The 27,283-nt window shown below is 48.4% G+C and overlaps 1 protein-coding gene and 1 long non-coding RNA gene across 6 annotated transcripts; one reads left to right on the top strand and one right to left on the bottom strand.

Annotated features, from left to right (window-relative positions):
- Positions 1 to 49: 49 nt before the first annotated feature.
- Positions 50 to 13,045, top strand: HAUS7 (HAUS augmin like complex subunit 7). 2 transcript variants are annotated; one of them, XM_035097351.3, is made up of 10 exons: positions 50 to 174; positions 874 to 989; positions 4,978 to 5,045; positions 7,581 to 7,642; positions 8,864 to 8,937; positions 10,218 to 10,376; positions 10,657 to 10,753; positions 11,291 to 11,518; positions 12,024 to 12,135; positions 12,849 to 13,045. In XM_035097351.3, the coding sequence occupies exons 1-10, from the start codon at positions 136 to 138 to the stop codon at positions 12,920 to 12,922; spliced, it is 1,029 nt and encodes a 342-aa protein (XP_034953242.1). In that variant the 5' UTR covers positions 50 to 135; the 3' UTR covers positions 12,923 to 13,045. The 2 variants fall into 2 exon arrangements, with proteins under 2 accessions (XP_034953242.1, XP_088514449.1); XM_088658323.1 differs by lacking the exon at positions 10,218 to 10,376.
- On the bottom strand, positions 10,291 to 26,991 carry LOC118075402 (uncharacterized). Of its 4 annotated transcripts, XR_015947161.1 has the most exons (6): positions 25,694 to 26,991; positions 20,532 to 20,629; positions 17,205 to 17,415; positions 16,044 to 16,193; positions 15,890 to 15,931; positions 10,291 to 10,404 (listed from the first exon to the last, which is right to left on the bottom strand). It is a non-coding gene; the product is annotated as an uncharacterized LOC118075402 (long non-coding RNA). The 4 variants fall into 4 exon arrangements; XR_015947160.1 differs by lacking the exon at positions 20,532 to 20,629; XR_015947162.1 differs by lacking the exons at positions 20,532 to 20,629; positions 25,694 to 26,991 and adding an exon at positions 18,658 to 19,321 and having other exon boundaries at positions 16,044 to 16,305.
- Positions 26,992 to 27,283: the final 292 nt, after the last annotated feature.

Here is a 27,283-nt window from a genome sequence, read left to right as displayed (position 1 = left end):
GAAAGTTATGATTCCCCTGACGCGGCCTTCGCGGCCGCCCCTCCCCCCCGCCCTTGCTTCCAATCAGCTTCGAGGCTCCCTGGTCCGCGGCGAATAGGAGCGGAGCGGAGGCGGCGCCTTGTGCTCGGCGGGAAAATGGCGATTGCTGCTGCTGCGCTTTTCCGGCGCTTGAAGGTATTCCGGGAGGGAGCGTCCTCGGGGCAGAGGCCTCTCTAAGCAGAGAGCGAGGCGGAGGCGGCCGGAGCCTCCCTCTTAAGTGCGGGGATGGTCCTCTTGGGACACATTAAGATCCCGAGAACCATATTAGTATTTCAGCAAAGTGGTTGAGCAATGCCCAGTGATACTGGCTGGGCAGGTCTGGCCCTGAGCGCAGGTGTCTTCCGTTGTGTTGGGGTCTGGCTTATTATCGCATCACTTGGAGACACAAATAAGCCGACTGGCTGCAAAAGGAGATTGTAATGGGTCTGGGGTGAGCACAGTAGGACACGTGTAAGCCATGCCAGCAAAGGCCTTGAATGCGGCGGGGGCAGACCTTGGGCTGAGGAGTTCGCTGCTGAAGGATCCTGACATCTTCCCACCTTTTATGCAAGGTTGATGCCTGGGAATTTGATCCTGGCAAACAAGACCTCCTGTCTGCTATGCTTGGTTGATACAAGACTGACTTTGGCGCGGCAGCACGAGATTCTTTGAGCGCTTGCAGTCCTGTATGTTTGCTGAGTATTATCGCTTGGAGTTTAAAATCATTTCTTTCTTCAGTGAGGGTGCATATGACGGTGGGAAAATGAGCACTACACGACTTAAAGAGAATTGTAGGGTGTTGCAGAATATGTGAGTGGAACCAACCTGCCCCTGTTTGTTCTTGCCCTCTTACAGGAACTGGGCTGCCCTGCACTAGATGGTGTCTACCTGTCAGAGGCTAAAGACATACAGAAGCTGCTATGCGCTCCCTCCCCACATCGCCTGGACATACTGGAATGGATTTGCGGCAGGTGACGTTCATCACCGTTCAATCCTTATTCCTTTAGTATTTGCCACTCTCTTCCTACTTCTAGACCAGTGATTCTCAAACATTTTCTCTGGGCCACACTTTCAGAACAAAAATTTGATTGCACCACACTGAATTTGTTATTGATAAGAAATGCATTGGCAAACAAAAAGAAACAACTCCTAGCAGCACTTGATTTATATTATAGAACACAACTGCTTTATTATATGACCATAGGACATTCAGAAAATATAAAACAATTATTTTGATACTATACTACACGGAAATATTTAAATGTTTCTTTGATGTTCTTGACCCTACCCATCACACTTTGCATCCTCTCCTGCCACACCCTGTGAGAAGCATTGTCCTAGACCAGTGGTGACGAACCTTTTAGAGACCAAGTGCCCAAACTGCAACCCAAAACTCACTTATTTATCACGAAGGCCCAACATGGCAATTTAATTTGGGATAGTAATTATTGTCTGCATGCGCACATACAAATAAAGGTAAAGGGACCCCTGACCATTAGGTCCAGTCATGACCGACTCTGGGGTTGCGCGCTCATCTCGCATTATTGGCCGAGGGAGCCGGCGTATAGCTTCCAGGTCATGTGGCCATCATGACAAAGCCGCTTCTGGCAAACCAGAGCAGCACATGGAAACGCCGTTTACCTTCCCGCTGTAGCGGTTCCTATTTATCTACTTGCATTTTGATGTGCTTTCGAACTGCTAGGTGGGCAGGAGCTGGGACCAAGCAACGGGAGCTCACCCCGTCACAGGGATTCAAACCGCCGACCTTCTGATCAGCAAGCCCTAGGCTCGGTGGTTTAACCACAGCGCCCATAAATAAACCCAGCCAGATGAGCATTTTTGCCAGATGATTATTATTATTATTTTGCTGTTTGATGAGAGTTTGCCTAAGAACCCAATGAATGCTAACCTCGTGTTCTTTGATGAACGAAAGGCAGGCCATTGGTGTATGCAGGGGCAGTCATTATGGTGCCCTTCAGATGTTGCTGGTCTCCCAACCCCACCAGCATGCCCAATAGGCAGAGATTGGAAGTGTTATAATTCAGCAGCATCTGCAGAGTACCATGCTGGCTACACCTGTATTAAAGGATAATATCAGCTGAAAGAAGGTACGTGTCAGACCACATAGGTCACCTAGAGAAGGAAAAGCACAGGTCTAGGAGGTTTTGCCTTTCCAACCTGTTATTCAGCTCTGAATCAGGATAAACATAATTCCACAGAAAACCCACTTGACTTTGCTCTGATCCAGAAGTAAACAGTAGGTTCCCCCCTGGGGAAAGTGGTGGATCAAGCAAATGAGCCCTAAGTCAACCCTAAGTCATAGAGAGAGAGAATCATTCCTCGCTCAACCATTTCAGTCAAAACTGTTGGATTTGAAACTGGTCTGTAATTTCCAAAATCACCAAGTTGAGAGGAGGCTTCTTCAGTAAAGTTGTAACTACTGTCCCTCTCGGAACAGATTTCTTGCAATGTCCTCTTGCAGAGAAGCACTGACCGCAACCAAGATAAAATCTGAATAATTTGTCCTGCAAGAGAATGCTATAATTCTAAATTTTTGGAGCTGGTTGGCTAGAGGTACTGATACTGATTTTGGAAGCTGAACTTGCTTGGGGACTAATAGTACCTGGCTGGCTTTATGTCGTGAATGCATCCACTATCTGCTTATTATCTGCATAACAGCTAACAACATAAATAGCTACCTGCCTCTTACCTGCTTGGCTTGTCTGTTTTAAATTGCGGTGGTTGCAATTTGATTGGCAGGTGCACAACTCTCCCCAACGCTGCTGCGGGTGGCATGTGCTCTATGGAGCGTTTCCCACCCGCGGCGGCATGCCCGCCAACCAGCTGTTTGGTGGGGGCGCAACTCCCCCCAATGCCACGGCAGGCACTCTAGGGAGAGTTTCCGACCCACAGTGATGGGGGGGAGCAACTGCCCACTTTGCCAACCCTCAGCAACAGCCCTGCTAGGGCGATAGCGCGCATGCCCACAGAGAGGGCTCTGAGTGCCCACTCTGGCATGCATGCCATAGGTTCGCCACCACTATCCTAGACAGACGGGCTCAGCTTCCCTGAGCAATGCTTGGCTTCTAATGGAAATCTATAGCGTGAAGCAAACAAGCTTTTGTTCTTCATTTACTTATCTAAGTCCACTTTGCAGCTAGGCCAAAATCCAAGGTCTGACAGCCCAGTACCCCCAAAATGACCACTCAGAGAGCAGCAGATAGTGAGGGCAGCCCTGAACAGGCTTGGCATATTGGCTGGGCTTACTGGGGCTGATGACTGGTCAGTCATTCTTGTTTTTTAAGACCTCTTATAGGTAGAGGACAGACATGTACATGGTTACAGGTACACCTTTTATTTTTGCTTTAAAATAGACAATATTCTCTATTTCTACAACAAAACGGTGTTTAGCATAAGTTAGCAGAATCATGATAGTACTGTGATTGTGATAGTACCGTGACTTGAGTGAGTTTTAATGCACTATACTATACTATTCTCTACTGTCAGCTGTCCCGAGCCGGAGTCAGGAGCAGGTCAGCAATAAAACACCTGCTGTTCATAGTCAACTCTTTATTCAAAGAAACCAAAACAGCTCAGGCCTGGTGATCAGAGCCACTCTTCCCAGTAGGTCTTGCCCCAGTGAGGCAGTTGCGAGGACTGAAGATCTCTGCCTTCCCACTGCTCTCTGCCTCCTCTCCCAGCAACCTGAACCTCCTCCATCTTGTCTCTCTTTGCTTTGCCCTCTTCCTTCCTCTTTGTGTTCTGGGAGACCCGGGGGAGGGGAGCTGGTCACAGCAGGAGAGGGAGACCCTCCTGGCTTCTTCAGCAGCCTGCCTCCACTTTGCTTCTTGACCTGCCTCTGCTTCTGCCCTGCTCTCTGCCACAGCCTCTTCCTGCTCACTAAACTGTGTTGCCTCTTCAGCTCCCGACACCACCTGCTCCAAGTCTGATCCCTCTTCTCCCTCCGACCCCTCATCGTCATCCCACCAACAGTCCCCTGGCTCTGAGCCTTCTTCCCCTGGGGGTTCCCAAGCTGGTGCCTCCCACCACTCCTCTGCTTCCAGCCAATCCATGACATATACTATATACTATACTTGCCAAGCAACAACTTACCAGCCACAAGCTGCTGTGCAGCACAGTAACAGCCCGCTTTTCTAGGGAAATGGATCTCTGAGCAACCTGGGAATTTTGTGTAGTTGCTCTTGTCCCTTTGCTGTTGACACTTTTTTCCATACTGTGTGCCATTCTACTTTTCCTGTCGTTAGGATTCTCTACCAACCCCCATCTAATTGTGAGCAGGGCCAGGTTTACATACAGTTTTTTGTTATGAAGGTACTTTAGGAAATCACTATTATCGCCTCTGTCAGTACTGATCTGATTCTGAAAGAATCTTAGAATTGGAGAATTGTAGAGTTGGAAGGTGCCCCTGAGGGTCATCTAGTCCAACCCCCTGCAATGCAGGAAAGTGTGCGTGCACACGGAAGCTCATACCAATGACAAACTTAGTTGGCCTCTAAGATGCTACTAGAAGGAATTTTTTTTACAGTGGTGCCTCGACTTCCAAATGCCTCGACTTCCGAAGGTTTCGACTTACAAAGAGTATTTTGTCTCTAAAACATTCCTGACAGATTGCCATCTAACCTCTGCTTTAAACCCTCCAAGGAAGGAGAGGCCACCACCTTCTGAGGAAGCCTCTTCCACTGTCAAACAGCTCTTCCTTTTAGTCAGAATCTTCTCTTTTCTACATAGTTCTGTACGTTTTTTTGCTTTCTCAAGCTTATTCAGTAGTAGTAGTTTTTAACTGCCCATCTCTCAATAATTGCTTATTTGTAGAGGGCTGGAGTAATTTGGCTTCTCGGGACCAACTGCAGCTGTATTGCTGAAGCCAAATTTGGAGCAGATCTGTGTCCATTCTGCAGCAAGACTGTGGCCCTCGCTTTGTTTTGTTCTTTCTTGCAGTGTGTCTCCAGCCCACCGAAAGCAGTTGTCATCTCTTGGGGAATCACAGTCAGATTTGAAGATAAAAGGTACATGTTGTGCTTTTCTTGGAAGGGCAAGCATGTAATAATTGTCATTCAAAGGGATTTGTTTGGAACCGGATTGAAATGCGTTTGCCTTTGCGTGTGAGCATGTATGTGTTCAGAGGACCTGCACGTTAGAGGGAGCCTGACGGGGGAAGAGGTGGGGGAGAGTTGCAATGCGTCATTGTGCTCTGTATGCAGGCATAAATTGTATTTGCCTATAATCTCCTTGGGTTGTATTCACAGTAGCACTTAGCAGCATGTCCTGTTGTGCCAGCAAAAAATTGTTGCACACTAAGGTTAAGGTCACTGGGACGTGGGTGGCGCTGTGGTCTAAACCACTGAGCCTAGGGCTGGCCGATCAGAAGGTCGGCCGTGTTAGGGGTAAACTACAACAACAAGGATTCCTTGGTGCTCCTGTTGCTTGGTCCCAGCTCCTGCCCACCTAGCAGTTCGAAAGCACGTCAAAGTGCAAGTAGATAAATAGGTAAATACAGCGGGAAGGTAAACGGCGTTTCCGTGTGCTGCTGTGGTTTGCCAGAAGCGGCTTTGTCATGCTGGCCACATGACCTGGAAGCTGTATGCCGGCTCCCTCGGCCTATAAAATGAGATGAGCGCCGCAACCCCAGAGTCGTCTGTGACTGGACCTAACGGTCAGGGGTCCCTTTACCTTTACCTTTAAGGTCAAGGTCAAGCAATGTTGGGTGTGATTGGCAGATGTTATTCCAACCTGTTATTTGCTCCATCTAAATGCATGACTAATATTTACTCCTTTTGCAAGGAGTATTTTGCAATAAAGTGATAGCATTTGGGACAGCTATAGAAATGGAAAATAAACCTGCTCCTGATGACCACAAATGGGGGCGAGGCAGCACAGCTCTTCGGTCACTTTTATCCTAGATTCCCGCTTGTTTAGCTTGTCCCATAGAACTCCATGGAAACAACTGAACATCAAGCCGGCCACTGTCTATATTGCAGGCGGAGATGAGAAGCACAACCTCCTCCTGAGCTCTGTTTTTGGTCACACTAGAGTGTAATGGAATGTAGAACTAACTTTATTTACAGATGGCTAGATAAATCTGACTAGAACTGGATTCCATCTAGTCTTCTCATTGGGTTATAAGGCTAGGAGGAGGATTATTTAAGCTGTGGGGTTGCGAGTCTTGGAACAGTACACCCCCCCCCCCGAACTCTTAACAAGCAAAAGGAAGGTCTTGCTTAATGCTGTGTTTTATGTACCAGTTAAACATACCTTCTAGGTAGGGCAGAGGAAGTGGCCTGGTACTGAGTTGATTCTTTAATTCACCTAGATTAGTATTGTCTTCACTGACTGCCTGTGGACCCCCCCCCCCCGAGTTTCAGACTGTGAAAATTGCCAGCTTTGCCTAGAGATGCTGGGGACTGAGACCTTCTACATCTTTAGCTGTAAATCAAAATGCACTAATCTGACAACTGAAGATGTACAAATTAGAAATTTGTGTGAAGTGATTTCAGTTAACTGAAATCAGTTGCTCTTTCCTTTGCAGATTTCTAAATCAGCCTACCTTCTCTCTCTTTTTCACTCACTCACACCAAAATAAGCAAATATAAAGCAAAATGATGGAAGGATGATAGTTCCCTTGTCTATATATATATATATATATATATATATATATATATATATATATATATTACAATTTCACTGCTACTCAACACTATCAAATCCATACTTGTGGGCAAGCCTGTAGCCCTCTGCAAATGCATAGCAGACCAGCTGCTGGGAGGGTGAAAGCTGAGCTTTCACATCACCTAGAAATGCTTGGGCCTCATTTCAGAAACTGCCTTTTCTCTCCTAGTCTCAAACCTCATGACATGGTGGAAGATTGAGCCCCATCATTGACCTTTGCCCTTTCCACTTTTATTTCCACCAGGTTCATTTCTGGTATCTGAGCCTAACAGGGAGAGAAAATGAGTTCTGGTGATGGACTATGGGGAAGTAAACCCACAGATGTGGGCAGCATCCAGGTCTCTTAACCGTCTCCTGCTGCTCTAAAATTCACCACCAGCACCACCTGCTTCCTCTCTGATTGAACAGATGCTTCTGCCCCTGTTGCCCATAGCATGAGCCTCAGAACAGTGAGCCAAAGGAGGATCATCATTTTCTCCACAAGAAACAAAGGGTTCATGGATCAACTAGCATAGTCCTGTAAGCATGCTGAAATGGGGTCTGAATGTAGACAATGTGGAATCCTAGTTCTTGGAGACTTCAGTCCCTGGTATCTGCCATTAGCTCCAGATGTGTGAAAGGGAAACCAGAGTAGGAATGCCGTGTTAGATTGGCCAGTGGTCTGATCTGTGCAAGGGGACTTCAGAGTGCCCAATGTGCTTTACAAGCTGCATTGTGGATGGGACTTTGGAGCATATTGCTGCTAGGGAAGTTGATGGTTTCTTTAAAAAAATAAAAAAATAAAACAGGTGCTCCAGACCATATTTAAATCTAGGGGAAAGACATGCATGTGAGTGGCTCAAGCTATTTACCTAAAACCTCTTCTATCCTGACAGCAATGGCAAACTTGGGATATCACCTGATGCTCTGTCGAGCCAATGACTTGGATCTCATTGAGGTAAGCACTGGGGGAATTTCTGCAGAATGAGACTGTCTCTTCATAGGCATCTTATTCCATTGCTTAACTTGTTCCCTCAGGATGCCCCCCCCCCTTTTATATTTTAAGCCGCTGCAGCTTGATTTGCTTGCACTGAATGTGGGGAAGAGTTGTTCCCCTTCCTGAGATCATTTTTAACTGTTTTTGAAAGTTCAGCTTCTAGTATGAAAAAAGACTAAGGGGGTAACATATCCACTTCATCCTTTCCTCCTGGCTTTCCTTTCCTAGAGCCTTTGAAATGTGTCTTGTTTTCAGTGACCCTCTGTATACAAGTTGCTGAATGTGGGGAACACATGGTTGTGGGGGGGTGCCCTGCCCATGGCAGCCTCTGGAGGCCTCTAACAGGCAAGAGTTCGATGCAATCCTGGACTAGAATAATAAGATGGCAGAGTTGGGTGAGACTCCAGGGGTCCTCTAGTCCAACCCCTGCAATGCAGGAATCTCAACTAAAGCATCCATGACAGATGGCCAGCCAACCTCTGCTTCAGAACATCCTGTGAAAGAGAGTCCACCGCCTTCCGAGGGAGTCCATTCCATGCAGACCCTCTACCTGCCTGCCTGTCCCAGAAGGGCTAGTCTCCAAGTTCTTTCCTCCTTGTAGCACCTATGCTGAATGCCATGTGACAATAGATGGGTACTCCTGCTTCCTTTCTCAAAAACCATCTTCCCATTAACACAGCCCAAACGACCCCTACTTTTTGTGTTGTATCAATTGCAGTTTAGTCTTTGTCGTTGTTAGTGCTGCCACCCCCTGTTAGCATTTGTCGCCCGGGCCAGTTGTGAGACTGCCCCAGGGATAGGACAAAGCTTTGTACACAGATGCCTGGCTACTAGAGTCCGGTGGTGCAATCAAATCCCCAACTGAAGAACAACACACACAGAAGCCATTAAATAAGGCTAAACTGCTTTATTGTGGCAAAATGCAGAGTCTGTCTCTGTTTGCCCAGCTCAGTCATTCAGAGTTGTTTAGCATGGCTGAAGAAGAGAGAACAAAGGAACAACAGTTCCACTTCAGGAACAATACAGTAGACGAACATCCTGTCTACGTCACATCCACTCTGTGGAATGAAAACACATACAGTCACATGATACACAACAATCCTATGACCGCAGACGGGGAATGAATGTCCCAACACCCCCACCCCCCCAATAACTGGAGAGCTATGTGTTTGTGTGTGATAGGGAAAGGTTTCTGCGCAGGAGCAGCTCCGCTTCATGGAACAACTCATGGCTGTGATTCCTGCTCAAGACCTCAGGTGAGGAGAGAGGTTTTTCAAGCACAAAGAGGATTGGAATCTCCCTTGCCAAACTGATGGATCTGGTAACTGTTATGCTTGAGGGATCTATTGGATTGATGGGCCTTTGTGGGGTAATTAGCTTTACTGTCAATCTTGCTGAGCAGGATTGAATGAGTTGGCAAAGTGTATAGAGTTCTGTGCCTGATAAGATGCCAGCAGATTCTGAAATTTGGATTAAATCAGCACATCCCAAGTGTGTCCTTGGGGTATTTTGTGGTCAAAGTTCCAAGTGCTGTGGGTATTTTGTTTTGTTTAAATAGTGGACCAGGGAATGAGGAATTAAATATTTGGGGCAGAGTTGTAGGTGGACAGGAGCTGGGGGACTATGATGAGAATCCTGGACCTATCACACATACTGGCAACCCAGCAACAGCACCTCCCCCTGATTCCTAAGGTCTTCAGCACACCACACTTCTACCAGTCTTTCTCTGTAACCATGAGGACTAGAAGCATTTCTGTGTTTGGCTGTAAACACTCAGGGATGCCTTTTGTCAGGCTTCATAAGCAAGGGAAACAAAGAGACCACCTCCATAGTGCACAGGAATAAATTTTGAGCTTCATGACTTGGGGGCAGCTGAATAGGGTTGCAGGGGGAAGTGACCTGCTTTATATGGCACCATGCGGTAGGAGAATAGATGAAGGTAAGGATTTGATGTCTTGAGTGGTGTGGTAAGATTATGTTGCAAATTATTAGTCCTAGGGGAGGAAGAATTTGTGGCCTAAAGCAGAGCTCAGATGCCTTGGGCCAGCACTGAACAGGTTGCTTCAGATTGTTTGTAAACTTTTAAGCAGTTCCCCTGAAGAAACTGGATCAGGTTCCCCTAAAATGTGTTGTGAGCCAGTTTTAGGGTCTAATACGCTTCTAGGTCACTTTCTCCCCTTTGTTTTCTGTACTTGTGCCTTCCCCCTCCCTGCCCTCAGTATCACAAAGCTGCCCTATTTTGTGCTAAGCGCTGGCTGTGGTTTGTGCCATTCAGCCTCTACTAGCCTCCTCCAGAATTCATGGGAGGTCCAGGTACCAAGATGGAGCTCTGAGCCTGTTCTTCCTTTTATTACACCAAAGCAGCATATCCTTCCAATAATATGGTTAAACCACAGCTTTCTTGATTTATTTGCTCCACTGTTCACCTTAGCAGAGCTAGGAATAGAACAGCCTGATTGATGCCTGATAAGCTGCCCTGGTCTGTGCTGCCACTGTTACCTGTCTACAGTTCTTACCCCTCCCCTTCCTCTTCCAGCGCAGTGGAATCTTTCCAAGAGATAGCTAGGAAGAATGAGGCATTTATCAAGCAGGTTTTCACCAGCCCTTACCTGCAGAGTGTGCTGAACCCAGAGTGTCATCCCTGGCCTTCGGACATCAAGGGCCTCCTCTTGAGAGAAGATGTGCTGCAGGAAAGGTGAGCTGCTCGGCTTCTGTGTCAATGCCTACATGCAGGAAAAAAGCCCACAAGTTCTTCCACCGTGTTTCTAAAGCTAGAATGAGACTAGAGGCCAAACCAGAGAAAGACTTGGATTAGTTTACACGCCTGAAGTGGGGGTGGAGCCCCCATGTGATGGACCCCCAGGCCTCATGGCTCCCCCATCTCCTTCATTCCCTATTGCCATGTCTTCCCTTTGGACGCCAGTGGTGGAATCCAGGAGGCATGATGCCCAACCTCCCTTCCTGTGTCTATCAAGGTCCCTTTTGTCCGTGACTTCTCATGAGGAAACCCTGCTAGAGGCATCGAAGGAGCTGGAAGAGGTGGCGGCAGCTCTACAAGATCTCAGGAAAGAGGTAAGCAGCCTGCAGACTGGTCTGGGTGTCTTCCAGGGAGCAGGGTTGAGTGAAGAAGGGGTTGCTGCTCACCCAGTCACCTGGAACTTAATGACTAAGGTGCATCAGTGCTGTCCGTGGCCCCCTATGTTCTGATGGTTCATGGTGGGATGTTGGGAGACTGGGCTAGAAAGCCTTATGCTGTAATCTGAAATTCTCTGATTATTTAGATTTTGCTAAGGATATGCTCACTAAGTGCTGAGCCTGCATATTGAACAATGACCATAAAGAAGGCAGGAGAGTTGCCACCCCCTTCTCATCCCACCACCTGTGTTTCCCTTGGTCCTTGCACTCACATCTGGACTAAGGCTCTTTTTGGGAAAGAGAGCAAGGGCTTAACAGTGCTGGTTTTTTTGCCCTGCAGCGAAGGAAGGTGGGGCATAGTAAAGTCAGGCAGTTGCCCTGCGTGTACAAGGGCTTAATAATAATTTTATTACCCATCCATCTGACTGTGTTGCCCCAGTTTCCTCTAACAGTCACAAAACTCTGCCTTTTCAGTGTTCCTTCCTAGATGGGGATCCGGCTGGTGCAGATGCATCCTCTGGCCATGCCACAGCTCTGCAGACCCTCAGACTGATGGCTTCCGATTTCAGCCAGCTGCTTGTGGCCTTCAGCCAGGTGTATGAGCGCGAGCTGCAGCAGCATTGTGAGCGCCCGGCTCCTGTGCTGAGCTGCCTCGGCCCCCTTGTCCAAGAGGTCTACCTTGGCCTGCAACTCTGTGTGCAGGTGAGACTGGAGGTGGGTGGCGGGTGGCAAGGGTGAGCAGTCAGGTGGCCATAACGTAGGGAAGCACTTTTTAGTTCTCAGATGATGCCCAATGGCTCCAATATTTAGGGAAGTAATGAGTGGAGTAGTGAAAATAGGACTAGCTAAAGCATGCCACAATTTGGTTTCCTAGCAATCACCCTGCTGTTTCCCCAGGGCTTTTGGACCTTTCCTAGGTCTGGTGCTCATTGATTCGGTAAGACCTATGTCTAAGTTGTACCACTTCAGTCTGCAGGTAGAGGCTCATGTAATGGACTGCTCTCCATGTGAACTTAACCCTAGATGAGCATGTGAGTTAGAAGGCTGGTTAGATGATGTGGGGGCAGGTCTTTCCTCCACCCCAACATACCTGAAATCCTGGAATCTGGAACACAATATTAGACTGTTACTAGTGATTAGGACACCAGGCTAGTGAGATGATACAGCTGATCAGGCTTTTTGGTTTCATCAATGCTCCTCCCTCCAGGAGCTGCAGGCTTTGCTCCAGGTTAAAGAAGCTTCAGAGTGCATCGTGAACACCATGAAACAGAAGCAGCAGGGGAAAAGGTTTTGGAGCGGCAATGCCAAAGCCACACTATGTGAGTACTATGCCCAAGAGGAGATGGTTGATTGGTGTATATCATTATTACTATTATTATATAGATTTATAGACTGCTTCACAGCATAAAGCCACTGAAGTGGTGTACACAGTAAAAGCAGAATAAAATGCAGAAGCTCAAGCTCTCTAGGAACCATGAAGTGGATTCAACGAGTTCTTAATATGCCTGCATGCTTGGTTGTCCCTGCTGCCCTTGCACAGAGCCTTGCCTACATAGCGTTCCAGTCTTCTCCTGCAGGTTGGAATGGCTCCCAGCTGCAGTGCTAATAGAGAAACTCCATTGCTGCTTAAATCCAAGGAGAGGTCACAGGGTGGGGATGTGATTTGTGATTGGGATGCTTTCTGAGCTCACGTACGTTCCTTCCATCCTAGCCTAATCCTGTGAAAAAAGATCTAGCTCTTTCAGGAAGTTGGCATTTTGGGGGAGCTAAAAATCTACCTTTAGAGCTTCAAGGAAGAAAGCTCAGGTGCATTGGGTAGTGGCCAGGTAGTGGCATCCAGCAGTTGGGTCAGTCAGTTCCTTTATGCCCCTTCTAAGCATAGCCTAGCAGCTTCCATAGCAGCAGTGTGAGGAACAACAAGAAGTGAGAGGCTCTCTGGCTCAAAAGTAAAAGGGAGAGAAAGCCAATGACTTCAGGACCCCACTGTCTCTTGTAGCCACTACCATAACTAGCCAATGCTTTACTTTTCCAGCTTCAAAACTTGAAGAGTTGCAACAGAAATACAAGGCTATCCATGCAGCACTCAAGAAGTGCCAACACCCCTGAGATCTAGTCGGCTGCAAATTGTAGGATATTATGGAGGAAAAGACTTGCCTGTTGCGTTCCTCAATTTTAATATATTTTTCTGTGTATAATTTTTTTTTTGTGAGAATAAAGAGCATGTTTGTAGTTTTGTCCTTATTTCATCGGGTTGAGGGAACACTCTCCATGGTCTTCTGGACTGTTGTTCAGGTGCAGTTTAGATTTCTGTAATACCTTTTTTTAACAGCCTAAGTTGAAACTCTCATCCTAGCTGCTGGTTTTCCAACATTTTTCTGCTTTTTAGTTTAACTCCTATTGAGATGAATGAGCAGCTCTCCTCTGCTGCCCCTGCATCTTCTTGTTATTGAAAGGTTTAGTTTCCACTTCTGTCATTTAAGCACCATGCTAGGTAAAGGTAAAGGGGCCCCTGACCATCAGGTCCAGTCGTGTCCGACTCTGGGGTTGCGGCGCTCATCTCGCTCTATAGGCCGAGGGAGCCGGCGTTTGTCTGCAGACAGCTTCCAGGTCATGTGGCCCAGCATGACAAAGCTGCTTCTGGCGAACCAGAGCAGCGCACAGAAACGCTGTTTACCTTTCTGCCGGAGCGGTCCCTATTTATCTACAGTGGAACCTCGGTTTACGAACACAATTGGTTCCAGAAGTCTGTTCATAAACCGAAGTGTTCGTAAACCGAAGTGAACTTTCCCATTGAAAGTAATGGGAAGTTGATTACTGTACTTGCACTTTGAGGTGCTTTCGAACTGCTAGGTGGGCAGGAGCTGGGACCAAACAACGGGAGCTCACCCCGTTGCAGGGATTCGAACCACCGACCTTCTGATCAGCAAGCCCTAGACTCTGTGGTTTAACCCACAGCGCCACCTGGATGTAATGCTAAGCACCATGCTAGCTCCTTCCTAATGTCTATGACTACTTTAGTCATTAGCTTTTGCCTGTCACCTAGTTGGTTGATCTGGCCTTGCTGTGTTGGAAAGAATTAAATTCATCTCTAAACCATGTTGGACAGGCTTGTTCACAGCTTCATAAACCAATAAGCCAGAGTTCCCGATTATGTCTGAACAGGAGAACTCTGGCTTAACGCCAGGCTCTGCGGTCAGAAGCCAGCAGGTGACAGGAGACAAGGGAGGAATACATGGCCATGATACCCTGATGTCATAAACAATGGTACAGACATAACATGAGCTATTAACCATTGTTAGATAATTTAGCTGGCTCCATGTAGATGGAGCACTCCTGCTATGCTCCCCTCCCCTCCCTAAGGGAAACAACTTGGTTTTCTTGGTTTGTTTCTCCCAATGAGCCTTGGCTTCCTGACCATAGCTTGTTCAGGAGAAAAACTATTAGCATTAGCTAGTCTGGATGTAATGCTAAGCAGGAGCAGCCCGTCCAATTTTGCCAACTGAGGGAAAATGGAAAGGTACCCCCACCCCCTGCCAAAGCTTCACTTACTTGAGTCACATGGTGGCCGCTTCCGGTGACATCTCGCCAGAAGCCACCGCCATACAATCCCAATGGCAGGGCAGGGGGCACCACCGCCCCATGAGATTCTGCCACCGAGGTGGACTGCTTCAGTCTGCCGCATGGGCCCTGATGCCCAGTCAGTTGCTCCATGGTTTGTTTCTCACAGGAAGGAGCAAAACAGGAGTGCTCAGGCTGAGTGCAGTAGCTAATTTCACTGACCATAGCTAATGGCACCAGCTGTAGAGAAATACAGCCAGTATTCATTGGAGACTAAACAATTCTGTAGAATCATAGAGTTGGAAGAGACCACAAGGGTCATCCAGTCCAACCCCCTGCCAAGCAGGAAACACCATCAAAGCATTCTTGACATATGGTTGTCAAGCCTCTGCTTAAAGACCTCCAAAGAAGGAGACTCCACCACACTCCTTGGTAGCAAATTCCACTGCCGAACAGCTCTTACTGTCAGGGAGTTCTTCCTTTCGTTAAGCGGAAATTTCGTTAAGCAGGGCATTCGTTAAGCGAGGCACCACTGTACTTTGATTCCATTTGGGCAAGTCATTTGGTGATATTACCACCAGTCAATTGCGTCTAGCAATTCTCTTTTATTACAAAAAACCAAAAATAGTCACATGTATGATTATGTTGAATAAAATGTTCCACTAATGGGGCTTCTTTAGTTTTACCTCGGATCCGAGTTCTTCCTAATGTTTAGGTGGAATCTTCTTTCTTGAAGTTTGAATCCTTTGCTCCGCGTCTGCTTCTCTGGAGCAGCAGAAAACAACCTTTCACCCTCCTCTATATGACATCCTTTTATATATTTGAACATGGCTATCATATCACCTCTTAACCTTCTCTTCTCCAGGCTGTAACTCCAGAGAATTCCATCTTAAGTTGGAAGAGGTCTTCCTAAGGCATTAGATTTCTCCATAAGGTAAATTATAGAACAGGTTTCCTCAACCTCGGCCTTTCATATGTTTTGAGACTACAGTTCCCATAATCCCTGACCACTGGTCCTGCTACCTAGGGATCATGGGAGTTGTAGGCCAGAAACATCTGGAGGGCTGAGGTTGAGGAAGCCTGTTACAGAAGGTCAAATTTCCCTTGTATTCAGAGGGGGTGAGAACTATCAATGGATTTACACACCATGGGGGGGGGGCTCATTTTTATACCAAAATGTCAAGCTAATTCATATTTCTCATGTCACCATTCATTCATCTTTTTTTTAAAAAAAAAAAAAAGGCCAGCTCAATACTGGAGAGAGAAGTCTCTGAAAGCTACCAGAACTGCTTTGTTTCCTTGCCACAAAATAAATATGTTTATATATTACCTGTATTGCCACCAGAGAATTGAGGGACTTGGTGCTGATTGAGGCTGATGGAAGTCATAGGGCAAAACATCTAGAGGCCATCAGGTTGGCAAAAGCTGGTGTAGATTAGCAGGAAAACCAATATGCTTCATTTCAAGCTTGTTTATATAGAATAGAAGCAGGGCTTATTTTCAGCCGGAACTCACCAGAACCCAATTCCTGCACCTCTCAGGTGGGCGCCATTGCCACTGAAAGAGAACAAGGGAGGCATTCATGGTGAGTTCCAGCACCTCTTTTTCTAGAAAAATAGCACTGAATAGACGCATTTCCATTTCCTGCCAATGATAAGATGAAACGTACATTCTCCTGACTGTTTTCAAGGCTGTTCTCCGTTGCTTCCAAGGCTGCTGCTTGTGGAAGAGTGCTGCTCTATAAAGATCTCACTTCAAAGGTTTCCAGAATATCCTTTTCCCTGTTCACCATTAATGGTCATCAGCTTGTTGATAAAATCTGTTGAGTCATATACACAGGATTTGATGTTGGGTATGAAAACCTTAAGTGGAGCACATACTACGGAGAGTGGCTCAAAGACTGAGCTGTTTGCTTGATGCAATTGGTTGTCCTGGAGGTAAAAAACTAGTCTTACAATTATTCAGTAAACCATCAGCGGTCCTTGGGTATTATGTTTATATAAAATTTGTATTGATGGATGGAATCCTGGAGTGGACTAGATTCTCCTCCTACGCATTAGCAGAGTAACTTCTTATGGCCAGCAAAACTTTCAGAAGTTGCCAGGGGACATATTTGTGCTGCTGTAAATGTGTGTGTATCTTCCTACCAGTAGAAAATTTAACATGTGAAGTGGCCCTTGTACAAGTTCTTTTCCATGCTATCTTCAAAGCTAGATAATTGGACCAGCTTCACTTCACAACAAGACCTCCCCCCCCCCCTTCTTGGCCTTGCTAATGTGCAACTAGCTCACACCACTTATTTTATTTATTTAGCAACAGTCCCGGTAAGCAGTAGCTGTTATACACAGTTTCTGCTTATTCCAGTTCTACAGTACTTTAAAGCGTTGAGCTCTCCTTTCCCCCCTCCCTTGTGTCAAGTGGGAAGCTGGTCATGGGAGTAGCTGGGAATCTCTGAACTCAGCACACCCCACACACTGGCTTGGAGCTGGTGCAACTCTCGTTCTGTGAAGATGTGCCCAATCTGACCATAAATTGCAAATGGGTCGATCACCTTGCAAGTGGCAGGTTCGACTGGATGACCCTTAGGGGTCCCTTCCAACTCTACAGTTCTATGAATTGCTCAGTCAGGAGGTAAGCCCTGCATTGTGCTTGTGTGCCCTATTTTCCCCCATATTCTGCCCAGGATAATGAATGATGTTCATGTGCAAAGTGGGCCCTTCTGTGCTCAACCTTTGGAGCCACGGAAGATTCTGGCTGCCGCATGAGAAAATAAAAGGCCCAGACTGGAGCCTCCACTACACCAACCAGAGGTAAAACTTGCTCCACTTACCTGCATTGTTTCTCCTGGTGACTTTTAGTGGGGAAAGCAGATAAGTAAAACTATATATTCCCGAGGAGAAACTCTGGAAGAGCGAGCTTCGACCGAAAACCTGAAAGGGGTACATTTTATCCCCAACACTCCATGGTGTTTATTCCCATATTACAGACATTCCAGCACTGGATGACAAGCCACATGAGGTAGTTGGGGGTTGACCACTAAGCTGCATGTGGAGAGAGAGAGAGAGAATTGCCCAGAATTGAGTCCTGCTCACCAGTAGTCCCATAACAAGCCATTCCTTCTTTCCTTTCTTAATACTCGGTCTCATCTGTGCACTGCCAAACTAGGTAATCCAGTGAAAGTAAATCTTTTCCTCCTTGCTGCAGCCAGATCCACACTTCAGCCTCGCTTACTGCCAGCAAGCTTCTTGTGTTTGGCTGAAAGATGGACTCAGCAAAATAGTGATGCAGCCCCCAACCCTCATCTTAATCAATGTAATTGTTACATACAAATATACGACTTGAGATGGTTGATTTTTTTTTAAAAAAAGTCAATGATGTGTGGGGACAAAGCCAAATACAAACAGAAGTGAGAATCTGAGTACCATGGAGCAGTCAGTGGTTTCCCTCTACTACTGTAGATCTTTAACAGCTGCTATGGGGATCCTGTTACCTTCTAGAGGCTGTTGGGACTACATTTCACATAATCCTTAACTCGGACTGATTGGGGATGATGGGAGTCAAAATCCATAAGCACCTGTTTTCCCTCCGTGTTGTTGGCATCCATCTGTCTCAAGAGACAACGCAATGTGCCTTCTGGAGTGAAGAATCGCAGTGCCTGCTGTGGCTGCAGAGACCAGTAGTTTGTAGTTTTGTTAACAGCACAGTAGTGACCTCTTTGGGGGCACAGGCCTGAGCAGTGTGTATGGAGGTCCCCCTCTTGGCCTCACTGATGTGGTCCAAAGGAAAGCAGAGCAATATGTTTTGCAGCAGAATGGGACTCCACTCCAAATTTGTGTAGGGGTTTACTACTTAGCCTTTTCTTCTCCTGAAGATATCCTACAAGGCAGCGGCGCTTCAGGACCAGAGGTTTCCTTCTCAGGTCTACGAGCCCTACCTGCCCCTCACTTCCCTCTAGAGCACGTGCAGAAACCGCCTTCTTGACCATTGGACCAACTCTTGCTCTTGTCTGCTCAATCCACCGGAGCCTGTCTTCTCATGCAGGGGAAGTCCCTGACTCACCAAGAGTTTGGGACCCATCAGCTACTCTCATCTAGTTTGGCTGCCCAGTTAAAGCTGTTTCCCAGGGTGTGGCCGCTGTCACATGCCAACAGCTTCTAGGAGCCACAGGTGAGAGCTTTGTGCAGGGTGGGGACCAAAGGTGGATAAACGACCCCAGAAGGAGCATGACGTTTCCCACACCCGAAGTACGACCCCCATGCAGCCCTCCCTGAGATGTAACTCACATTAGATTGTGCTTCTTTCTGAGCTCTTCCATGGAAGGTGTCTCTGGAGCACGGCCTGCTTTATAGCGCAAGCAGTAGGAGTTTCATTTCTCTGACTAGGGCAGCAGGGGGCACCAAGAGACCATGAGCAATGCTCTCATGTAGAGTCTGTGTAGGTTAAAGTTGTAGGCTGTGCCCCCCCCCCATCCTTCCATAGAGCTCAAGTAGATGCCTGAGCCCCATTTCCTCCTCCTTATTGCCCTATTCGTTCTTACTGTCTCTCTCCCCCACCTTACCTCCCTCGCCCCCAAAGAAAAAATAGCAAAAAATCATGTGGAAGTTTCAGAAGCGAATGTTTCTTGATGTGCAATGTCTCCCTTAGCTGTTCATCTCAGCAAGTCTCTCCCATCCCACCCCCCAGAGCTCAGGAATGCAGGCCTTGAGCTGAGTCACCTTGGCTGAGTGTAAACACAGCCCCAAAGTGGAGTGGCTGCCTTATAGGGGAGAGATTCCAGTGCCCTCCCTGCCTGACTCCCTCCCCCAGCCAGGAACAGGCCTCAACAGGCCTGGCTCTCAGCCCAGCCGCCCACCCCCATTCTGCCGCACTCTCCCCATATCCTATCCAAGAGGAGAGGCGGCGGCGCCTGGCTTGCTACTCTTTCTCCAGTTCACTGCAATCTTGGCAGATTCAAATGCTGCTGCCCCAGTAGCTTATGGACAGGGTGCCTGCCTGCGCATGTGCTGTGTTTCAGGCAGCTGGCTCCACAAGGGCAGTTAAGGGCTATTAACCCCCTAGGGGGGTGCACATGCCTTGTGCTACTGCATGTCAGAGCTGCAGGGGGCCATAGGTGCGTCACAACGACAGCCCAACCGTGGGAACCTGCTTTGTACTGAGCGAGATCGTGGTTCCATCTTGCTCAGGATCTTCTATGCACTGGCTGGCAGCAGCTCTCCAGGATGTTAGGCAGGAGACTTTCTTGGCACAGATACTGGAGGGTTGAACATGGGCCCTTCTGCAGGCAAGGCATGTGTCCTGCCCCTGAGCGGCAGAATTGCTGCAAACTACTCCCCTCTGCACACAGTTCACCACAAAATTCTTGGTGGTGACGTCCCTTCCATGCTGGGATCTTCTGGGGTCCTCGGAGAGAGCCAGAAAGGAAGTGTGTCTGTGTGTTGATTGACTGAGAGGCGGACAGGAGGAAGCTCATCCCTCTCTAACCGCCCAACTTTCCTTTCCTTTCAGAACCAGAAGTCTTGCCTCTGGTATGTCTGATAACACCATCCCTCCTGCAACTAGGAAAAAAGAAGCCAGGAGGGCTGCAGGCCGCATCAACCCTGTTCTCATCCACTAAATCCACCCACTTGTGCCCCTTCCATAGCTCCTTTTTTTCCTTTTCCATGCCAAGGGAATGAACCCAGGAGTCCTGGCTTGCAAATGCCTCCCCCCCCCCAACTTCCCTTTAAGTCAGGAGACATGACCTCCTCACCCAGCTGGTATTTCTCAATGACGCTTAGGTCTATCTCAAGCTTCTTCTCCCCCCCCCTTTTTTTTCTTCTTCATCCTTGCAAGGCCAGATTCCTGAGGGACTGAGGTAATGGGTGGGAGGGGCTGGCTGCCCTGTTCACCCCCATCCTTGCTGTCATCATCTGGCAAGAAGCCAGGCCTGGTCTTGAGCATCCGGCTCTCGGTTCCTCTGGGCTGCAGCCAACACCCAGGCCTGCTGCAGAGCCTCCTGGCTGCTTCATGGCTGCTTCATGTCCTTGCAGTGGGGCAGAAGCAATGGCAGAGGGGAAGGGCCTTGTGGGCACCCATCAGGCAGCCCCTTCGCATTTCAGCTTAGCTGCCAAGAGTCGGCAAGTTTCCCCTTTTAAATTACTTTTAAGAAGAAGGGTACCTTGTTGAACCTGTTTCAGTCAGCTCTCCCAGGATCCCTTGAGGAGCCCCCATCTTCCTCTTGCACTGGTTTCAGGATTTGCAGGGGGGTTGTTGTGCCTGTGGGGAAGCAGGCCATCATCAGTGGGCCCCCTTAACTGGCAAGGTGAGCCTAAATTGGAGTGCTCCAGAGTCCTCTGCCCAGATGACTCGTGGAAGCTAGCCAAGCTACACCACATGCCAAATTGTTTTCCCCCTTTATAAAAAATTACAACTCTGCACCTTCCAACTCTCCGTCATGTAACTAAAGGTCAGCTTCATCATTTTCTGGAAATGTGCTGCTGCCCAAGAACATTGTCATCTTCACCTCCCCTTTTCTAGTGTTGCTCCCAGCTTGCCACCCTCGAGAGCTGAGCATGCATTATTCTCCTTCTAACCCATGGGTAGGCAACTTAAGGCCCGGGGGCTGGAAGCGGCCCAATCGCCTTCTCAACCTGGTTCGCGGATGGTCCAGGAATCAGCATGATTTTACATGAGTAGAATGTGTCCTTTTATTTAAAACTAGCTGGCTCTGCCACGCGTTGCTATGGCTCATCCCTGTGATTTCCCCCACCCTGTGCCAATCCATGACGTATCCCCCCTCCCCCCACCCCGGCTTATCCCTGTGATTCCCCCCCCTTCCCCCGGGCTTATCCCTGTGATTCCCCCTCCCCCGGCTTATCCCTGTGATTCCCCCCTCCCTGTCCCGACCCATGACATATTACGCCCCTTTATCCCCCCACACCCCTGCTCATCCCTGTGACTGGTCCCACCGTGTCCTGACCTATCCTGTCCCTTCCTCCCCAACCCCCACCAGGTGAGTCAGTACCTCCATTCGGCCTAGTCTGTAAAGGCTTCGGCCTAGTATGTAAACGGGAGCCAAGGTGCTGTTGAGAGGGAAGGTTTTATAGGTGCAGTACCAGTGTAGTCGCCGCTAGAGGGCGCTGGTTTGTAACCTGGTTCTTTTCCCAGCATCCACTTTTGGCTGAGTGGTGCATTCTGGAACAGATTTTTTGGGGGGGGGTTACCTAGTGGAGGTGTGACATCTTTCTTAGCAAACTTTCCTATATCCTTCGGACATTCGCATGTGATGTTGTGTCAAAATTTCACCTCAATCGGTCAAGCGGTTTTGGTGAAAAGTGGAAACACACCCACATGTCCTTTTTACATTTTTATATACCGGTATATAGATGCATCTCTGGGTTATTTGTGGGGCCTGCCTGGTGTTTTTACATGAGCAGAATATGTCCTTTTATTTAAAATGCATCTCTGGGTTATTTGTGGGGCATAGGAATTTGTTCATTTCCACCTAAAAATATAGTCCAGCCCCCCACAAGGTCTGAGGGACAGTAGACTGGCCCCCTGCTGAAAGTTTGCTGACCCCTGCCTAACCCCATTTACATGGTACAGTCACAGATACTGTGATGCGCTTAGGCAATTTTAGGCTCTGGACGGGATGGTCTAAGGCAGCAGATGGGGGCTGAGCTATCTTTAGCTGTTCCTGTTCACTTCAAAGTGGGCTTAGCCTGTCCCACGGCATTTGGGAGCCCTTCTATCCATTATGCCGTGTGGGGCCCTGGAATCAACCCCAAAACCTTGCCTTGATGGCACCACTGCCTAGAGAAATTTTACCTATTTATTGTTACATGTAAATCCCACTTTTCCTCCAAGGCATTCAGTATACACGAGTCTTTGTCCTCCCCACACTGCCCCTTGTCCTCACAACAACCTTGTGAGGTAGGTTAGGCAGAGAGAATGTGACAGCCCCAAGGTCACCCAGAGAGCTTCATGGCAGGGTGGGTGGGTGTTGAACCCTCATCATCCAGGCCCGGGTCTTCATAGAATCATAGAGTTGGAAGGGTCATCTAGTCTAACCCCCTGCAATGCAGGAATCTTTTGCCCAATGTGGGGCTCGAACCCACAGCCCTGAGATTAAGAATCTCATGCTCTACTAACTGAGCTGGTCCTAGTTCAGCAAACTAACCACTACACCACATTGGTTCTGGTACTCTTTCCTGTAAAGCCTCTGTCTGTTCACTTTGATGGACGCCTGTTCAATGTGCCAGCAGACTATATAGCTGGTTAAGGCAAACTGCTTCAAAAGGCAGTGTCTGGCAGGCTCTTGCAAAGTGAATAAAGAGCCACCTTTTCAGCTGTGCTCTGGGCTATTTAACTGCAGTAGGGTTTGTGGCTGCTGTCTCACGCTGACAGCTTCTAGGAGCCGCAGGTGAGAGCTGAGAGCAGGGTGGGAGCCAAAGATGGACAAACAACCCCAGAAGGAGGTAACCCAGGTGAGGGGTCTCAAACCCTCATTGAGTTAGGGACTTCTTTTGCATGCAGAGAGCAGACACGACCAGTCAAGAAGGCAGTTTCTAAACATGCTGTAGAAGGAAGTGAGGGGCAGATGGGGCTTGTCCACCTGGGAAGGGAGCCATCCAAGAGAAGGAAAAATCCTAAAGCTGTGCTGTCATGTGGGATAACTTTGGGAGAAGAAAAGGCTAAGGAGCAAACCTTCCACAAATTTGGAGAGGAATCCCTAAGGCTGGTGGGCTGCCATATGTTTAGGATTTCCCAGATATGACAACTTTTCTGTCCAGAATTTCACTTTTTGAAATACAGTATGGCAACGCTATTTGTATGCCGCCTCCTAGCAACTCCTGAAGCCAAGCTGGTGCCATACCTATTGCTTTGCAGTGAGGCCAAGAGGGGGTCTTGTCATTTGGGCAGCCTAGGCTTATGCCCCAGGGAGGTCACTTCAGAGTTGCTAATGCAGTTATTTGTCTTCATCCCTAGAGGCACATTCCATTGTCTCTCAAGCAGTGACGTTGCAGCATTTGCTGGTGCCAGGGGTGCAGAGGACGAACAGAACCCACTGTGCCAGCCCAGACCTCATTTCCAAATAAGAGTGTCCCCATGCCTACACCTCTGCTCTCAAGACAGGTCCCCCAACACTACACCTCTGCTCTCAAGACAGGTCGATGCCAACCAATACCAAGTTTATCAGCACACCAGGAAAAAAAGCCAATGTCTGCTAGTTGCTACAGCTGTTGCTCTGGTGAAAGGCACAGCTAGACAATGTACCTTTCAGCATTGCTTTCAGCAATTTGTAAATGTGGAAAAGTGAGGAGAGGAACTGAGTGATCTGCAGTGGGACAATAGAGGGTACACAAGAGTGTCCCTGTTTTCATCCAGGAAGTGCTGTGCGGAAGAGTGGGCCAAGGCAAGCACCCTGCTTTCTGCCGGCCGTGCCCTCCATCCCCAGCAGGCAGGTTAGTCCTCTGCCTTTCAATATGGCCATTGAAACCACGTCCCGGCCTTTTGTGCAAAACTTCCACTAGCTCCTTAAGGGTATCAATACATGGACATCCTGTCCGGACATGGGAAACCTGCTCACTGCTCTCTCTGAGCCTTGCAATGAGACGCGAGCCCCAGAATCAGGGTGGGAGAACAGGAGAATGCACACCCTCCAAAGAGCAAAACCAAAAACAAAGGATCGCAAAATAGCCAGGCATTTTGGGAGGGAGGGAGCCTTGCTGGTGGTTGTGCTACATTTTCCCAAGAGGCTTAATACTTCTACCCTGCACAGAGCCATCCTGAGCAGCAGCAGTTGCTGCTCCTTTCATTTGTCTAATGCAGGCATCCCCAAACTTCAGCCCTCCAGATGTTTGGGACCACAATTCCCATTATCCCTGACCACTGGTCCTGTTAGCTAGGGATCATGGGAGTTGTAGGCCAAAACATCTGGAGGGCCGCAGTTTGGGGATGCCTGGTCTAATGCCTCCTTGGTGATCTTCAAGCTGGTGGTCAACTGGTCATAGCTTAGCAGTAGAGCATCTGCTTTGTGTACAGAAGGTCTCAGGTTCAGTCCCTGGACCCTGCCACCTCCCAGGAGCACTGGGAATGTCTCCTTTCTGAAACCCTGCCAGTCAGTATAGACCAGGGAGGGGGAACACATTTCTGAACTCTGTCTCCCATCATGTCTGATCACCGGCCATGCTTTCTGGAGGTGTTGTGTGTGTGTGTGTGTGTGTGTGTGTGTGTGTGTGTGTGTGTGAAATCCAGCAACATCTAGCAGGCCACAGGTGTGATGCAGCAGCAGCAGCAGCAGCAGCAAAAAATGCTATTCTAGGCCTGGAAGGTTGTTCAGGAGGCAAGGCTGGATGAAAAAGGTTCCTCACACCTGACCTGTACCTGAAGAGAGGTTTCTAAACTTGGTATTAACTCTTGTTTTTCAGCTTTGTAGTCTGCTTTAAGAAGCAGCTTGCTTGAAAGCTGGCCTAGAAACTGAGCAAATAATATTTACATTAGAGATAAAAACCAAGTGACAAAATAGCACATGGCATGAAATGAAAAATTCCCATCCCAATGGCAGTTGCATTGCTGTTGGTGACAAGGAGCCCGGCCCAGCGCAAGCAGAAAGAAGGGGGAAGGAGTGACCTCCCCCCCCCTCGCCCCTTCCCTCCTTCCTTTCCTCTCCCTGGTGCTCCTCCTCAGCTGCAAATCCACTGCCACTTGGCCTCCTCTTGACACCCCAACCTGATCTCTCCTCCTCCCCTCTCAGTCTTCCTCCTCCATGCTCAAGTCTCTTCCAATGCCAGCATGGGCGAGAGGATGGAGCTGTGGCTCAGGTCACTCGTGGGAGCCAGCCGTCTATCCCCCAGCCCCTGCCCATCTTTGCGAGTGGGGGGAGGGGCCAGGATGATGAAGGAGGTGGGAAGCCAAATGCAGAGAACCCACCTGCACAAAGGAGAGGGGAGGATTTGGGGTTATGAGAGAGTGTGTCCCCACCCCAACCTGTCCTTTATTTTGTTCAACCTGTCCCATATTTTGCATGACCAAAGGTGGCAACCCTAACTGAGGCCCACTGCCCCAGAAGCACCTTCTGCCTCTCTTGTGTTGCTGATTGCACTTTTGGAAAATGTCTTTCCCCAACAGCAAAACAGACTGCAAGCTTTTCTCTCCTGCTTGCCAGATTTACAGTTCTGGCCACCACTGGCTGCCTGGGGACCCTAGCTGGACTGGATTCCCTCTGCTTGCAGCATAGTTGTGGGGCTATATAGAGACCACATGGCTGCAATATTTGTGGATTTGCTGTTCCATTGCTCTGGGCTTACCTTGCTTCTCCCCCTCCTGCCCATACAGTACCTGCTGGTTATCCTCTATTCTAGCTTGAAGACGCCCTTGCCTGGCTCAGAAGCTCTCTCTCTGGCAGGCTCATTTCACTTTGTCGCTTTGCAATCTGGCAGATTACGCCGAGAGTACCCAATTCTTGCAAGTCACCATACCAGGAGATAACATGGCACCTCTAGAAGTGTTATTTCATTCTGGTTATTGCCTGACTTATTTCACTTCCTCCTATGTTTCTTCCCTTATTTTGAATTAATTTCCCTTTCCTTGCAATTGAGCAAGATGTGTGTTCATCAATCAAGACATAGTCTAAGAATGGGAAACGGAAGTGAAGTGGGGAACTTTTAGGGCAGGGACAGTCCATGCTTTGAAGCTCTGTGTCCGAGCACTTAAAAAATCAATTAACTACTACATTGCTGTACTGCGACACTCCAGCTTTATGACATCTGTGCTACTGACTCTCAAACTTTGGGATTGGTGAAATATATTTAACAAACAAATAATCCACTTGAGTTGTGTAACCCAAATAGTGTCTACTCGACCCAAATAGTTTAAGCAATGGGGACTATAGTCACTTCTGGGGTCCCTCTGGAATTCGAGGCCCTGGAGCTGAAGCTTCATTAGTTTCATAGTAGATCTGCCTTTGCTGACATGCCAACCAAGGACCATTTCTGCCAGGAACCAGACCAGGCGGGTCTCAGCCTACAAACACTTATTCCTCCTGAGAGATTTCTCCACTTGGAGAATTGCTCCCTCTTAAAAGACAGCGTGGGTGGCGCTGTGGGTTAAACCACAGAGCCTAGGGCTTGCCAATCAGAAGGTTGGCGGTTTTGTCATGCTGGCCACATGACCTGGAAGCTGTACACAGGCTCCCTCGGCCAATAACGCGAGATGAGCGCCGCAACCCCAGAGTCGGTCACGACTGGACCTAATGGTCAAGGGTCCCTTTACCTTTTAAAATACAAAGTCAGTCATTCAGACCCAACTCCGCTTCTTAAATTTCCCAGGTGTCCTCTGGATCTATGGAAAATGAATAGGAATTCTGGATTGGAAACTCATACCCTGCTGTATGGTGTTCATGGTTGTGAAAGGGCCCTTCCTCTCCCAGCCACCCTCAGACACATGCATGAGGGGGGCGGGGCGGGACTTTTAATCACTCTGAGGGTTTTTGTGCCGATTGAAACGTAGGAAGCTCCCTCAGACCTTTGGTCCACTGGCAGGGTCTGAACTGACTTGTGCCTCTCCAGAGTTTTAGGCAGGAGTCTCTCCCTAGGGATGCCGGGGACCGAAGCTAGGACCCTCTGCACACAAATGAGATGCTTTGCCACTGAGCTGCAGACCTTCCCCTAAGGACTTGGGGCTTCTCCTTCACAAATGGAATGCTCTTGGGGTTTCCTCTTGCTCCCACCTCTAGTAAACACTGTGAAGTGTGAAGCAGGGAAGAGTCCCATTCATGGATGTAAACACCCTGAATGTCTCCAGGCCTTGGTGGGCATTGGTAACATCACTGCTGCACACCAGGAACTGGAGAGGCCTCAAATATTGCTTGATCTGCATATGGCCCTGGACCCTCCAGTCTAGGGATATCCACAGTGGATTGGTAGGTTG

This window comes from Zootoca vivipara, chromosome 15 (genome assembly GCF_965207765.1).
Source record: "Zootoca vivipara chromosome 15, rZooViv2.hap1.1, whole genome shotgun sequence".
Taxonomy (NCBI): domain Eukaryota; kingdom Metazoa; phylum Chordata; class Lepidosauria; order Squamata; family Lacertidae; genus Zootoca; species Zootoca vivipara.
This window is presented reverse-complemented; position numbering and strand designations above follow the sequence as displayed.